We start from the raw sequence: 17,863 nt of genomic DNA, 5'->3' as shown, positions 1-17,863 counted from the left end.
AATGGCATTGCAACACACAACACTAAGTGCCGTGCATTACTATGCGTTGCAGAAGTGTGCATTAAAACGTACATTTTACTGCACACACACAGATTCACATCTGGACTCGTTTAACATTGGAGATCTAGGTTTTTCACCATGGCCCATGGATGCTTCAAATATTCTAAAAAGGATGTATGTGCGTTGACAAAACATTTTATGGCAACTTGCACGCCTTAGAAAATGAGTAATGAAATCAAATTATAACAACAGGGTAGAACATTGCGAAACATATCTTTAAAAGAGACCGCAAACATGGGTGAGAATATACACTTGACATTTTTAGGAATGTTCTGCCATTCATGCACAAAAAAATATGTAGGATTAGAGAATTAGATAAATGATTGCCATTCCCCACCTGTGCTGTCTGAGCATGTTCTAGCATCTCCTCAAATTCCTCATATTCCTCATCATCAGGTTCTGCTCCTGAAAGGCGGGCAGCTCTAGCCATAAAGTATGGTGGCAGCTCTCCAATGGCAGTGCCAGCACCCTAGAGTTATAATGAAAAGCCAAAGTGATACATAACATAAACCAAAATTGCAATAGATACAGGAAAATAATCACAATGAGACATACATCTAACTATACCAGCCTAAAATGTACTTTAACACTTTATTAATACATATAATTTTGTAATGACATTTAGAGTAATAGGTCTATGAAATATGCTTATTATTCAGCCTATACTGTTTAGGTAATGTAACAGTACAATCTATATAAGAAAATATATAGGTGAGATGATGCTGGAGGTAACACAAAGGGTAGTTGGAACCTGCAAGAAGGGAAAAGTAGTAAATCCCTCAAAGCAATATACAGATGACAACTGTTTCTCATTTAATTGTTTTTCTTGTGTGTCTAGAACAGTGGTTTGCCCTTCCCTTGCCTCTATCCAGCCCCTGGGGCACTATTCTATTCACAACTGACACTAAGGGCTCATGCACAATGCAGCTGAAAAAATAAAAAATAAAATAAAAAAGCTGCTTTTACAGGCATTTGAGCTTTTATTAGCTTCTGTGAGCTTCTTTGAGATGCAGTGTGCATGAGCCCTAATAATGGGGTACCATTCCTCCCACTGATACCAGTGGTGGGGCACTATTCCTCCCACTGATACCAACGATGTTCAAGTATTTCTTCCACTGATACCAACAATGGAGCACTATTGCTCCCACTAAAACCAATGATGTGGCATTGATGGGGCATCTGACGCTGGGGAATTTTCTACTCCCACTGGCCACAGTCTGGCACCCCTAAAATGCTGAAGGACAGTAAACAGGCACTTTGTTTAGATAGTTTGGAGACCCCTGGTCTAGAAGAATAGGGGTAAACAAACTCCAAAAAGAAAAAAAACACCTTGTTCGTATGCAGTAGCGTCACAGATATTACAAAAGATTTATAAGCTGGGAGGTATCCACAAATAACCTACAAGGTCATGATTGGATCCATAAATCAATCTCTAATCCACCAAGTGATAAGCAGCATTAGTTGCTACACAGAAGACAAAAAAAAAAAAAACAAGATAGGAGAATAGGGTAAGAATGGGAGGAGAGGGAAGGAGCACTCGAGAACTCATGGAATATTATAGAAAACCCAATGCAGGATCTTGTGAGCAATTGTTCTGTTAGAGGTTAATCAAAATCTGATGGCAAAAAATGGGAGGCCCATGGGTGCCATGTTTTATAAAAAAAAATTTTTTTGCATCATATCCATATGTTTTTCTGTCAGTTTTTGTACTTTGCAAAATAATGTCATAATGTACTAGTATGTATCGCATACTAGCACATTATGTTAAACTTACCCTAAAACAAAGCCCTTCCAGAGATGTCAGAGCTCCAGGCGCTTCCATCTTCATCAGTCTTCCTTCCGTGTTCACAGGGTCCGATTGTGTGACTTGCTGGAGTCGTGATGACATCACCCCGGTGCATGCGCATGAGAGCTGCAGTTCACGGCACATGGCTCTGAGGGAACGTCCCAGGTGGATGTTCCATCAGAGCGCATGCGCCAGTGATGTCACTGGCTGCATGTACAGTAAATCTCTCTTAAACTGTGCATGTTTAGGAGATAGTTACACTACCTATATGTAAGCCTTATAATAGTCTTACCTATAGGTAGATATCAACCAAGGGAGTTTACTACCACTTTAATAAAGGTCCAATTTATTTTATTTTTACTAAAAAAATATTTTTTTTTTTAAAGGAATAGTTCAAACCCTTGTTTGTTTTTTCTTTATCTCCTCTTCCTGCCCTACAGACACCACAGGGAAGAATAAACTTGTCTCTAGAACAAAATGTAATCATTGGAAGATTTCACCTCTATTTCTGTTCTGGGGACAATTCAAAATTTTGGACTTTGCCTAACTTTCAGTCCTGGTACCAATAATCACAAGAATGCACTGAATGGGTAATCTTCCCAGTAGGGATGCAGACAATAATAATTACTCAAGAGGGTTACTAATCCTTTCCAACTGTATAAAAAATGATATATCGTATAAAAAAAAGTTTCCGCTTTAGACAGACTTTTAAGAGGAATTTCAGCTTACACTTAACCAGCCTTAAAACTGTCCCCTTCCCTTCACCCCTATAATAAAGATGTATATACTTACCTATTTTCAACATGTTCTGGTCCATTCATGTGATCCGATTTCTCTGTGTCAGCCTATGTGGCTTCAGGTGGGAGGTTGGAGCACCAACAACAGAAGGACCATTAAAGCCTATGGGTGATGTCACCGCTCCAGCCTTTACTAGCCATTGTCAACGTACATGCAAATGCAGTCTTCCCAGGAATATACACCCATCCAGGCATTTTGATATTTGCAAAACTCCTCCTAAGGTCTAGCAGCCCATTGCTTGCATCAGGGTAGGAGGTTACTGAGAGGAGTAATAAAACTGGGTACTGCAATGTTTTCAGAAAACTATGTACACCACACTGCTAGTAACTTCCACCAGCCATGATCTGCAGGCATTGCAAAGAGGAGCATAGAAACTCGTGAAAGACATCACTAGGTGTAAAAAAAAAAAGTTATAAAATGAAAGTAAATATAAAGGCAATTAATTAATGGGAGCATGGAGAATACAGGCCAGGTTAGTATAACAGCAACCAGACTCCACTTCTTCTCAATGCCGAACAATTAAAATTAATCTCTGTAGTTATTGTACACTGCCCTAATGCAGGGGACTGCCAAGCAAGATTTGAATGCCCTACTTGGCCAGAGCTTTTCTGGGTAGTAACATGGAGGGATTCACCTCTCCCAGTAAACAACAACAATATGACCAACATCCTGCCATTAATTACATGGATTTTTAGACCACGTGCAAAAACACTCCTAAATGCTTGCACCAAAATACCACATTTCACAACATTGTAATTTCTCACTGTTTGTACTTAGCAGAGATGTCAGGGAGTTTTTAGGCTTCCTGATATATCCTCTACAGCTTTACTTTGACTACACTTACCCACATACAGGCCTCTAGCCTGACTTTAGATATGATGGTCCATAATGAAATGGCACCTTCTACAGTTTCCTCTTCTGGACATATAATTTCATCTGGATAAGGAGGTTCAGGAAAGTTGACTGAATTACATTCATAAGCAGCAAGTGTCACTGAAGCTATATGTGGACCCTGATAAAATAAGAAACAAAGCAAATTTATATTTTTTGTATACACAACCATATACACTGTATAAAAAGGATATGTTATACAAAAATATGATCACAAAAAATGATGAAAGGATCTACATAAACTTTGCTTTAAAAAGTGTAGCTATGCTCACATTTCAAAATCATTATATTAATTTCTACATTGTATTTAAGTTATTTCTAGCTTACTCCAATTAATCTGAACAATCTTGGAATCTACTTTTAAACCTGCAAAGCCCCCATTCTATGTCCTATACTAACTACCCTTTAAAGGTAAGATGTGCCTACTTCTCTAATCTATGGGCGCTCTGGTCCGATCACGTGATTGGCACCCAGCACCAGCTTCAGGGGAGAGAAGGGACAGCGGACAACAGATGCCCAATAGTAAGTCTATAAGAGATTTCACCGCCCAGGCACTGCAACAGTTGTCGCTGCTCTCTCCTGAAGCTGACCGCTGGGGAGGTCATGTGACTGGACCAGAACACCTTTAGATTAGGTAAGCATACACATCTTTTCTTTACAGGCTAGTTAGTATAGGGCAGTGATGGTGAACCTTGCCACCCCAGATGTTTTGGAACTACATTTCCCATGATGCTCAACTACACTGCAGAGTGGATGAGCATCATGGGAAATGTAGTTCTAAAACATCTGGGGTGCCAAGGTTCGCCATCACTGGTATAGGGCATAGAATCAGGGTGGGCACAGGTTTATCCTTAGATATGCTCTGACCACACTAAAGGAAAGATGGGCATACTTACCTAATCTAAAGGTGCTCCAGTCTGGGCATGTGATCAGCTCCCAGCGCCAGCTTCAGTGTGTAGAGACAGTGGACAATGGATGCCCCATAGTAAGTCTATGGGTGATGTTACCACCCAGGCACTGGAGCCGTTGTCACAGCTCTCTCCTCTCCCCTGCAGCCGGCTGCTGGGGAGAATACGTGAAGAGAAGGGAGCGCCCGTAGATTAGGTAGGTATTCACATCTTTCCTTTACAGGTAGTAAAGGGCATAGAATGGGGGTGGGAGCAAGTTTAATCTTTGATACGTTTACACTGAACTTCTACTTCTTGAATTCTGTAACACATATTCACTATACCCTGAAATTAGGCATTGCTGTGTCAGAGTATTCACAGAGCCTGCCTTCTGAACTACATAGGTGCTGAGAGGAGGAGAGGAGTCAGTACAGGAATTACTGCATGCAGGAAGAAAGGTACCATGGGATATGTAGTTCATAGAAGCCGAAAGTAAACAGTAGAGGAGAAGCAGCAAAACATGCAGGGAATCCAGGAAGTTGTGGAAAGACAGCAGACAGGCAGCACTCACAACCTAAGCCCTTGTACACATGGTCGGACATTCCGACAACAAAATCCGTCAGATTTTGTCCGAAACTTGTGTTGCATACACACATGGTCGGACAAAGTTGTCGGAAAATCCAATCGTACTTAACATGATGACGTTATTTCGTTACGACGGGACTACGTTCAGGCTAGTAGCCAATAGCTTTGGTCTAGGAATTTGATCTGAGCATGCATGGCACTTTGTCTGATCGGAATTCTCTACACACAATCGGACAAAGTCCGATCGGATCATGTTGTCGGAAAGTTTTATAGCCCAGCTCTAAAACTTTGTCCGTCGGATATTCCCGACGGAAACAGTCCGATGGAGCCAACACACAGTCAGATTATCTGACAACACGGTCCGATCGGACATTTTCCGTCGGGAATGTCCGACCGTGTGTACAAGGGCTAACAGACGTTTTTCAAGTAAGTAGCTTATATTGGATTGTCAAAAAAAATTATATTACAATGCTGAAATTATACAGCCTGTGAACGGTTTAAAAAAAAAAAAAAATGCACATCTTTGCAGGTAATGTGTAAAAAAAATAGCATTTTTTTAAAAAAAAACTGCAGCCTGTAAAAAATGTAATTAAAGAGGAGGGCCGGTTTAAAAAAAAAAATTTAAAGTAAGCAGCTGCAAACACTGTAGCTGCTGACTTTTAATAAGCACTTACCTGTCCAAGGCGCCCGCGATGTCGACCGCCCAAGGCCGACCCGTCCCTCGGCTCTCTGGTCCCGGCGCCGCCTTTCTATGTAAGGGAAACAGGCAGTGGAGCCTTGCGGCTTCACTGCCCGTTTCCTACTGCGCATGTGCGAGTCGCGCATCGCTTTGTGAATGGGACACGCTGTGTTCTGGGATATTTTGAGTTTAACGTTTAGAGGCAGAAAAAAAAACCCTTCTGGTTTGCGTTTCTGATTGGAACTTGGAGGCAGAAAAAATGTAAAATTTTCCTAAACTCATCTAAACCGTCTACAACAAATGCTCTATATGAGCGTTTTTTACTCTCACGAGAACAGACATTTTTTTAAGCCCAGTGTGCATGGAGCCTAAGGGGTCTATGAAACGTGGGCCGTAATAAATCATTGGTTTCACCATCTCAAAGCAAGTGGGGTAATAACTGGGTTTTTGGAAACAAACCGAAGTAGGCTTTTATTCACTAATTAAGCATTGGTGAACCATTTACAAGTTGAATGGTTCATAGCATTCATTCACTCCTCATAGTTTCTGTAAAAAGCTGGTGAAGAAAAGAATTGCTTCAAAGAAGACTGTTCAATTGAATCCAATGTCCTAGCTTTTCTCATCTCTAAATGTAACCCAACTCAGTTTCTAATATGCAAACTAGCTGATCATCTAAACCAGACATCTATAATTATTTAGCGTTTGTTCTAGTATTGCTGGGTATCAGCCCCCACCATTACCAGCTGAGGAAAACTGACCACACACAATTTTGTATTCACAATTCAATGAGTATGACTACTGGAGCCATGACAACCCCATAAACATACGTGTGTTTATCTCCAAGGGAAATCTCTTGTTTTCCAAAAAGGGTTGCAGTTTTTCTGACTTAACACTTGGCGTATGTTAGGTTACATAAAAAAAAACCTTATTTTTTTTACGTTTTTAGCGGAGTTGTTCTTTAAGCAACAAACACCATCCATTTACTAGGGATGTTTGGTGTTATAAGAATAAAAAAGAGTATTACATAGAATGCACTTACATTTGACAATTAATGTAGCAACTCAACATGGACAGCCAACCAATTAAGCCTAGGTTCACACTAATGTGGTGTGGGAAACCCCACAATCAGTGCGCATTCCCAACACTGCATTCAAATAGCACTGCCCTTGCGGTCTGCAGTAGGTGTCAGTGCAATCTTAACGACACCCCAAATGCAGTGGAACCACGATGCAACTGGATTGCATACTACTTTTGTACCCATGCGATCCAGTAGCAGCGTGGTTCCAAAATTGGTGCACGCATGACTTTGGTGTGATGTGCTGCAATTTGAGCCCATTCAAAATCACTGGGCTCAAATCGCACCACACTGAATAACAACATGTGAATGCGGTGCAGTTCCTGTGCGATTCACATGTTGTTCATAGTGTGAACCAAATTAAGGCAGATGCAGAAAAAAAAAAATATGTTCAGATCTACCTACAGCTACATGTTTGAAGCCAGAAACCACCATAGTTTATAGATGACATTATCAGATTTGGCTAGTAGATAAAAATCAGAATTATTATAGTACATGCTTCCTATAAGAAAAGGAGGGACAGGAGAGGTGAAACCTTTTAATTTAAGTGAAAACTGCTGGCTAGATTCACCAGTTTACAGAGGTTTAAAGTGAACAAGAAAGAATTGAATCCATGATTTCAGAATAAAATGGATAGCTGCGCTCAAATTAACTGGAGTGTGGACTATTCACACAGGCCATAATAAAAATGGAGTTAGCAATGTTAATTGCTCACATACAAACATGCAAATATTAGCCATCAACATGTCCTAAAGCTGGAGCTAACATAGAAGTGAAAGAAAACAAGACTATTCCGGATAAAGCTTGCCAAAACTAGAAGCCAACAGCCACAGTTAAGGAAGCCAAAGATCATAGTCATTTATTTACATCTGAAGAAAGGTCTACCATTGTTAGTTGACCGCAATATTTTTAGGTACATTAGATACTTGACTTCTGGGATTTGTGTTAACAGATATTTTACTAAACTCTATATTCATGTTATCTGAAACAAAAAAATATACATTTTCAGAAAAACTAATTTCTGAATTAAACATGCCTTTAAAGTGGAAGTAAACTTCCATATTTTGCTTTTACCTATAGGTAAGCCTACAATAAGGCTACCTATAGGTAGTGTAAATATCTCAATTTAAGAGATCTTAGGACATCGGTGGTGCATGCGCTCTGAAGGAACGGCCACCCGTGCCATTTCTTCAGAGTCCTATGCCATGACTGGTGGCTCCCACGTGCATGTGCAGGAGCGATGTCATCACAGCTCCGGCCAGTCACAGAGCAGGAGTCTGCAAACCCCCGAAGAAAGATGGGTGAAGATGAGAGCGATGCATGCTAGCACATTATGACATTACAAAAGAAAAATGTCCAGTGGTTTACAACTGCTTTAACTATCAGGGCACAAGCAAAGCCTTAAAAAAAAAGGGAGGACCACATTTGATTAAAAAAAAAGTTGTCAACCCTGGACAGAACATGAACAATTAAGTACAGCAAATGGGCCAACTGGGCATTTATTTGGGGGTTTGGTTTGGTATTTTTGTTTATGAAAAATCTGAATTAAAGCATAAAAAATAACGACAGCCCATAGATGAGTAATTTTTTTCTGTTCTACTAGTGGGTTGCAGGAAAGAAAATTACTAAATTCCCCCATCCACACACACTGTCTGGACTGGCTGACTTTCGATCCATGTATGGCTGGCCTAAGACTTGTGGTTGGCCACACCTCTTTAGATGGACTGAAGGAGATCTGAAGCAGAAAAGAAAGTTCAGCTACAGTGATACAACCGGTTCTTCCCTACTTTTCTTTACTAGCATACTGAAGTGGAGGGTTAGAAGTGTCATTTTTAGTGTGTCATATAAAGTAGACTGCATATAGATTAAAGGGGTAGTTGCTGTGTCACATCAACTAATAACCAGGAGATATATGTTAAATAAAGTCACTGTCACCTATATACAGGCGTTGATCTCTGTACTCAAAACAAAAAAAAAAAATTGAATAAACCAGAAGACAGACCTCTGGAAAAGAAGGCACTTAGGTAATTCACTCTGGTTTATTGAACCATTTTTTTTTTTTAGAATACACTTAGTCACATAAAAAAAACACACATCACAAATTCTCATATGGCTTTGTAAGCAAACACAAAAACTCAATTTGATCCTGTCTGTCATTACATTTTATATTTGTGCATAGACCTTTGCATCCCCATACCATCAACCATTCAAATAAATAGCAAAGATCAAAAAAGGAGGAAATAAAAAGGAGAAATGAAAGAAAGGAAAAAAGAAGAAATAAAAAAAGGAGATTAAAAGGGGGGGGCCTTCCCTATGGGCTTCCATCATGGTTCTCTATATTCATATATGGTGAGAAAGTCACAATTACCCAAGTACCTTCTTTTCTGGTTTATGTAAATTTTATAGATTGCATATAGGCTGGTTTCCCAATGCAAGTATAATATTTTATTTATACATACACACATACACACACACACACACACACACACACACACAAACACACTGTATTTATTGGCGTATAACACTCACGTTTTCACCATGAAAATCGGGTGCAAATAGCATGTGCATGGATAATAGGAAACTGCTGCATTGATGGCAATGGTGAGGCTGCAGATGGACACTGACCCTTATTTTGCTTGAAAGTTCCTTATTTAAAATTTTATTTTTTTCCTGAAACTTCCCTCTGAAAATGAATGTGTGTGGTATACACCTGTGCATGTTATACACCCCTAAATATGGTATATTATATATATATATTTTTTTTTTTACTAAAGCTACGGATATTTAACAGGCCCCGATTACAATAGAATATCCTTTCATATTGCATTAGGCACTTTCTACTGACAATCAACTTTATCGCAGTAATGTATATTGCATCATCAGAAAGGTCTCACACTTTCTCTTAACAATAATGACTGTTGTGATTGTGGCTGATATAACAGAATTAAATACATATGAAAAAACTAAAAACAGGAAAGAGAATTAGTAAAAAAGAAACAGGAAAGAGAATTAGTAGTTCAGTTAATGAGAATGCATGGTAATTCGCAAGTAAATCGGTAATAAATAATAAAAAGTTTATAAAAGAAAAACGTAAGTGAAATAATTGTTTTGTAAAGGACATTTTTTATTTAAAAAAACATGACAGTCTTCCCGCTCTACAAAGTCTCCTACACAGTTTTATGGATCACAAGCTCGGATGGTTTTAAAAAAAAAACATAACAAAGCAGTAGTGAGTGAGTAATGGTGAGTCAATGCTTTTAAACAGTACTGAGACACAGCAAAAAAAATACATCTACCCATTCAAGCCAATGAGGAAATCTCCCAAAATGCTCGGTACAACAGCAGGCTGGACGCTAGGGCCGGTTCACACTGCGGCGCGAGGCGAGGCGACACGGCTCGCCTCGCCTCGCTCCCGCAAGTTGTCCCCATTGAGTACAATGGAACCGTTCTGAGAGGAGCGACTCGAGTCGCTCCGACTCAGAAAAAAGGTTCCTGTACTACTTCGGGGGCGACTTGCATTGACTTCTATGCAGAAGTCCTCTGCAAGTCGCCGCTGACCCCCCCTGCAAGTCGCGGCGAGGAAGTCGGAGACGCCTCGCCGCGGCTCGCAGTGTGAACCGGCCCTAAGAGCTCTTGGCTTTGGTTTTCTAAGATTGTGGCAAAAAAGAGCAACAAAGATAAATCTATATTTACTTATTTATGTTTCCGAAATTAACCCATCCCTGACAATTAGGTGGAGTTCTATTTTTTCTTTAGTAATCTCAAGATTACACTTACATAAAGAATTGATGGATTTTATAATTAAGTCGCCTCCATGACTTCCAAGGGATAGCAAAACATTTGACAATTTGATGAACAAAAGAAATGCCAAGCCAATTCTAGGCATGATAACACAGTTAGAAAATGTTTTATTTTATGTCACGGAATGTTTAAGACCAAGGATAGACATTCAGTTGAGTGGCAGCAAATGCACCTAAAATATTACAGCTGATAACTGATTTTCTCCATTTTTTACTACTGTTATCACTAAAAGAAAGTTTTCCCTGGCTCTCAACAATCAGCCCTCGAAGAGTTTCATTTTCTGTTAATCACATAAATTTAATAATTACTTAAACTCAATGAATACACTCTAATCACATACACATAACACAGAGCAAAGATGTTATTTTCCTTTACTCACCGTAAAAGAGAAGTTAATATTTAAACCTTGTACCCTACACCATTTAGTTAGTATGTGGTTTCTTTAACCACTTCAGCTCCAGGCCTTTTCTGGCACTTTTATTTTACATGTAAAAATCAGTATTGTTTTCTAGAAAATTACTTAGAACCCCCAAACAGTATATATATATATATATATATATATATATATATATATATATATATATATATATATATATATAAAATCTTTTTAAAGCAGAGGCCCTAGAGAATAAAATTGCAGTCATTGTAACTTTTTGTGTCACAAATGCAAATTTTGGGAAATTATTATTTTTTTTTTTTTTTTACTTCAATGTGTGTTTTTTTTTTTTTTAATTATTAATTTATTTTATTTTTACACTGTTGCTTTCTTTTTTTTTCTCACTTTTATTGCTGTCATAAGGAATGTAAGCATCCTTGTGACAGCAATAGGTATGTGACAAGTACAGGTAAATCGTTGGTTCGGAAGTGGTTAACCACTCTTTTCCAACTTCTATTAATTAAATAGACTGACAGCAAAGCACACATATTGGGGTTTGATTTACTAAAACTGGAGAGTGGAAAATCTGGTGCAGCTTTGCATAGAAACCAATCAGCTTCCAGGTTTTTTGATTTTTTTTGAACAAGCTAAAGTTAGAAGCAAAATGGGTACCATGCACAGCCACACGAGATTTTGCACTCTCCAATTTTAGTAAATCAACCCAAATACTAGGTCAGTGAACACACTTAAGAGAAATTGACCCCCTTTTTTTCCCATCAATTTAAAATGAGCTATTACATGCTTTGAAGAGTGGTTAAACAAGGTTTCAAACTTCTGGGCTTGTGGGTGGCAGAAGCATGGGAGCATCACGAAGGCCCCTTTCACACTGGGGTGGGAGCGGCATCAGCAGTAAAACGGCACTATTTTTAGCACTGTTTTACCGTCGTGTTATCGGCAGTATTCGGCCGCTAGCGGGGGCGGTTTTACCCCCTGATAGCAGCCAAGAAAGGGTTAAAACCACTGCAAAGCGCTGCTGCAGCAGCTGTTTGCCAGCAGTATAGCTGCGCTGCCCCACTGATTTCAATGGGCAGGAGCAGTGTATACACCGCTCCTAAGATGCTGCTAGCAAGATTTTTTTTACTGTCCTGCCAGCACACCACTCCAGTGTGAAAACCCTCTGGGCTTTCACACTGGAGACACAGCAGCAGCTCTTTCAGGGCGCTTTGCAGGCGCTATTTTTAGTGCTGTAGCGCCTGCAAAGCGCCCCAGTGTGAAAGGGGTCTAACACTAAAGGGTAAACTACTAAAGCTTAATTCCATGCAGCATTTCACTATCCTTTGTGCTTTTATAGTATTTTCCAAGTAAGGCCAGGTTCACATATGTGCAGCCACGGTTTCCGGTGCATTCCTGTTGACCGAAGCAGGTACGATTCAGGTGCAAATATTTGCCCAAATTCGCACCTGAACTGAATCCAAAATGCACAGAACCTTTTTGGAAAATCGCACTGCGGCCACTACAGACATGTGTTAACAGGCTCCATTGAGAACCGGTCACACTCGTGTCATGCAAATTGGATGAAAACTGCATCCAATTCGCACATATATGAACCCGACCCCAATTCAGATCACAAAAATTATCACGCGACTTTTCAGTCCTTACAATAGCTTATGATTAAGCTAAAAGTAAGGTATCCAGAAAAGCATAATAAAATAAAATATGCCTTAACCACTTGACCTCTGGAGGATTTACCCCCTTCATGACCAGGCCATTTTTTGTAATACGGTACTGCATTACTGTAACTGACAATTGGGGAGTCCTGTAATGCTGTACCCAAATAAAATTTATATAATTTTTTCCCATAAAAAAAAAAACTGTCTTTTGGTGGTATTTGATCGCCACTGCATTTTTTCATCTTTTGCGCTATTAACAGAAAAAATCGTAAATTTTGAAAACAAATAAAAAATATATTTTTTACTTTCCACTATAAAACATCCATAAAAAACAAAAATCGAATTTCTTCATAAATTTAAGCAAATATGTAATCTGCTACATCGATTTGGTTTCACAAAAGTTATAGCATCTACAAACTATGGGATAAACACTGGATTTTTTATTTATTCATATTAGTAATGGTGGTGATCAGCAACTTACAGCGGGGCTGCAACAGTCAGACACTAGCTGACACTTTTTACACTTTGTGGGAACCAGTGACACAAATACACTGATCAGTGCTAAAAATATAAACGGTCACTGTACTAATGACACTGGCTGGGAAAGGGTTAAACATCTAGGGCGATCAAGGGGGTAAACTGTGTGCCTAGCTAGTGTTTTACTGTACTGAGTGTGCTGCTTTTACTCAGGAAAGTGATGGCTTTTAATCCCAGCTTTGCAGGGACACAAAATCAATCCCTTCCCCCATGTCAGAATGGATATCACATAGGCAGAGCTCCATTCTGTATCTCTGCCTGACAATCCGAGGGTGCCGGTGGACATAAAGTCCCTGGCACCAGCAGATCACTCCTGCTGTGAGTAATCATGGCTGAAGCCACTTGTTGGTGATGCTTCACAAAAAATTTAAATGTTATATCTTTATGTTTGAAGCCTGAAATGTGGCAAAAGGTTGAAAAGTTCAAGGGGGCCGAATACTTTCGCAAGGCACTGTGTATATATGTGATTCTGCACAGGAGGGCCGTCCTGCAGCAGTAAATGTGCTATGGGGCGGTCCTTAAGGGGTTAAGGAGGAAAAAATACCATCAGAAAAGGGTACTCAATAGCACAAAATGATGACTGCACACCGATGCAATACGCACTTACATGTACTAAACATTGTGATGAGGAAAAATTATTGTTTAATTAAATAATGAATGCAGTTAAAATAAATTCACATCGCTTAGTGAATACACCCCAAAGTACTTATTCACAATAGAGTAGGTAGCATTTATAAAGTTCTATTGCGGTTATATTTAAATGGTCACTTTGTTAACTGGTCACAAACAATGTTAATGAAGCAACTTAAGTAACTTTACTCCTTAACAGGTCGATTCAGTCAAACCCATATACTATTTTGTAGTGTACTAATAAAAGACTAATTACATTCGCGTACTGCGGTTTTACAGTTGTTTAAACCTCTGTGTGAAGTGATATGAAGTGAGGACATCATGACCTGTAGGTTATTTTTTTGTTTTTTTAGATATATATCGATACATTTCCATTTTAACTATTCTCGTTTATTTATATATATATATATATATATATATATATATATATATATATATATATAATGTACAAATAAGCCAATATTGATCACTTTCCAACCACAAAGACTTTCTGAAAAAGCAATTGAGTTATTTAAATCTATGCCAACATGGGCAAAAATATAGCCAGAATTACAGAACTAAGAGGTCTGACAGATTCTGTCTATAAAAATATCATAGATATACGTAAATAATGAACCTTGAAGAGCTACTCTGAGTAAATGTGATTAGATGAGGTCATCTATATGAATGAACTTTTTGGCCAAACATCTAATAAATTCCAAGCACAACCACCAATCTGCAGCCAATGGAATGGACTATGTTAATATTCAAATGTACAAAACAGACACTGGAAACACAAAGCACCAGTAGTACAAAATGCAAAAGTTTATATTTCACGTAGAACAGTCAAGACTCAAAAAAGAATGAAACAGTTGCTAAAACATAAGTAATTGTGAATGTAATGTGTCAGCAGTCTTACAAGGTTATTTTAGCCTCCAGTAGGGGATCATAATATGCCTATTACAAGTCCCAGCTCTACTTCCAGTAACAGGTCTTGGTGGCTATTATTCCAACTGAGACAGAGCCAGTAAAAACAGAATGTGAAAACAGCAAGTCATAAGACCAGAAGACTTACGGTGCAAAATACAAGATAGAAACAAAACACGATCGTGTATTTCACAAATGCAGCTGTACAAGCCAAATATACAAACTGAAGTTTGCAGTGATAACACAGACATTAGGGAAAGAAATGACTGGAATAAAGTTACAATTATGGCAATCCAATAAACCCACGTTACCCCCAGAAAGAGAACCACACATCTAGGCTTATACACTGCATTCATGCTTAGGAACGATTGTTCTCCCCTCTTAGATTGGCCATAGGTGCCTTGTTTTTCTTTCAATCTTTCATACAGTTGTTCGAAAATCTACTAGTTTATGTCCAGCCTAAAGCCTAATACACACTATCAGTTTTTTTTTGTTGAGTTCAGCTCAGTTATACTAAGAATCAGGTGCTTGGACAGCGATCCGCCACCCCCCACGGAGCTATTGTGTTCTGATAGTGGGAACCACCCCCCCCCCTCTTCTGCCAAAACACTCCGGTTAGTGCTCAGTCATTTGCTGAGAGCGCTGATTGGGAGCCAGTTGGCTGCTGGTTTTCCAGCATGCTAGTCAGACAGAAGCTGGCTGAACGGCCGGCTTCTGTTGGACTGGCTGGACGGCTGGCTTCTGTCGGGACCAGCTGCCAGACAGACGGTCCGAACAGCTGCCAATTTTTATTGAACCAGCCAATGTCGCACGTCATTCGGTCAGTGTGTACTGGGCTTAAAACAACTAGCAGAGCTGTCTCCAACTCTCATAGACTATAGTTACCCTTTAGAAAGAGTAAATAAACCTAAATAAGGTGCCCAATATATTTTTTAGGTAAGCCAGACAGATTTTGAAAATCTAGGACTAAAATATTAAGGTTCACCCAATTGTGAAACATTCTGCTAAATATAAAAATAAAACAATGTGCTGTGCTTACGGGTGGTGAATACATACAAGGACTTTCAGAGACAACCCACCCACCCCCCACCACAAGGAGTCTACAGATTACGTGCCTCCTTTTCGACAACTTTTACCAGCTGTCCAGAATGAAGTCAGAGCAACGTCATCCTATGGTTTTGGCAGACTAAGCAGAGTATGCTTTAGGACATCTGCTTCTGCTAAAGTTCATAGTTAAAAAGCCACAGTTTCATCCTCACGGAGTCAGCTTTAAGTACCAGTTGCCAAAGCCTGTATTGAAAACTGTTTGACCAAAAGTCCTATTTTGACAATTTGTGGGTAATTCATGATTTTTATATATATCATGTGACTAGTCTGACACTTACATGATACCATAAATATACTCAAGAAGGAAGTGACAGTGAAGAAATATGCTGTAAGCCCTTGTACACACGGTCGGACATTCCGACAACAAAATCCATTCGATTTTGTCCAAAACTGGTGTTGCGTACACACGGTCGGAAAATCCGATCGTTCATAACGTGATGACGTTATTTCGTTACGACGGGACTACATTCAGGCTAGTAGCCAATAGCTTTGGTCTAGAAATTTGATCTGAGCATGCGTGGCACTTTGTCCGATCGGAATTCTCTACAAACGATCGGACACAGTCTGATCGGATCATGTTGTCGGAAAATTTTATAGCCCAGCTCTAAAACTTTGTCGGTCAGATATTCCGACAGAAACAGTCCGATGTAGCCCACACACGGTCGGATTATCCGACAACACGGTCCGATCGGACATTTTCCGTCAGAATGCCCAACCGTGTGTACAAGGGCTAAGGCTTGATTCACACCTATGCATTTTTAGTGCTTTTTGCATTTTGCAGATTTGCACTACAGTCCATTTAGCATGGTTTCCTATGGATCACTTTCTGTAGTGCAAATCAGCAAAATGTAAAAAGCACGAAAAATGCATAGGTGTGAAGCCAGCCAAAGTCTACATCTTTGTCTATATGCTACAAACATATGTGATGAAAATCAAAGTGCTAAACATCCATATTTTTAAATGTTCTCACACAATATTCCCACCATTTTCAGCTGGGATCAACATCATTTTCCAAATGAATGCAACTAGAAATGTCTGAATCATGTGTAAACATACCCTCTAGGTATGGGCTCCTTTCATTTAAAATGATTATATATATATATATATATATATATATATATATATATATATATAATTTTTTTTTTTTTTTTTTTACTGGAATGTGTTGTAGGGAATAGGTTTATATGCTAAATGGCTTCAAAAAATAATTTTTGGACACATTACTGATTAAGCAAATACAAATAAAAAAAACACACGAAGGGTACAGTAAAGAAAAAAATAAAATAAGAGTTTGGAAAACTTGTTTGATGTAGCAGATGTTTTTGTCTGAATGATTGGATTGGGAGTGTGGTGTAATATTCCAATCATTTTCAAGCAGTGACATTCATGAAAATGCTTGTTTAGGTTTGTAAATGAAATAAAAATCATAGTATTTTGCAAGAAGGTACAAAAAAAAAAAAAAAACACATAATTTTACACATGAGTGCTTTAAAGATTTGGTCTACATGAAAGAAATATTCAGAACGAATGCTGAAAGTCAGGAGAGATAGTACATATAATTCTGTATCTAAGACTAGAGATCCTGAACTGGGGAAGCTGTGCCCAAAAGAGGAAAGCAGATGAAAAAGGACTTGTCAACAAAATGCCAGGCACAGGAAGTGCACCTTTTTCTTTCTTTTTTTTTTTTTTTTTTAAATAATTCAAAGCATAAAAAGGTACACATTTCCAGGGCACTGATTATGCATAACTAATTTTTCCCTATACGATCAGAGAGCTTCATTTTTTGAGTTTAGGTCCATGTTTTTAGTCAATGAATTAAAAATCTCTACTTACCCACTTAGGGGGCTAATTTATAACAGAGAGTGGAAATTGCCATTTACTCTTCCTTACAACAAGTTCTCTCTGCTTAGTGGAGCAGAGCGAGCTCTGTTATTGGAGGAGAGCCATTATGTGGGTCCCAAGACCAGGCTCTACTCCCCACTCTTTTCTTTTTTACCAAACTATCATTTAGTTTGGTTGCACTCTGTCAGGCTCAGAATCCAGAAGCCAGAGAAGAGAACAGCACATTTGTTAAG

At 38.9% G+C, this 17,863-nt stretch overlaps 1 protein-coding gene across 1 annotated transcript in view; it reads right to left on the bottom strand.

The window, feature by feature from the left end:
* The window catches only part of VMP1 (vacuole membrane protein 1), a 231,792-nt gene that overhangs the window by 120,372 nt on the left and 93,557 nt on the right, over nt 1–17,863 (bottom strand). Inside the window, exons 7-8 of the mRNA XM_077482110.1 lie at nt 3,489–3,656; nt 398–529 (exon numbers count right to left, since the gene is read on the bottom strand). Coding sequence (XP_077338236.1) covers nt 398–529; nt 3,489–3,656 — 300 coding nt within the window. The remainder of the gene's footprint in view (nt 1–397; nt 530–3,488; nt 3,657–17,863) is intronic.

This window comes from Lithobates pipiens, unplaced genomic scaffold (genome assembly GCF_037356315.1).
Source record: "Lithobates pipiens isolate NorthernLeopardFrog02 unplaced genomic scaffold, aLitPip1_a1.2 Scaffold_16, whole genome shotgun sequence".
Lineage (NCBI taxonomy): Eukaryota > Metazoa > Chordata > Amphibia > Anura > Ranidae > Lithobates > Lithobates pipiens.
The sequence above is the reverse complement of the archived record's forward strand: the minus strand, read 5'-3'. Positions and strand labels throughout refer to the sequence as shown.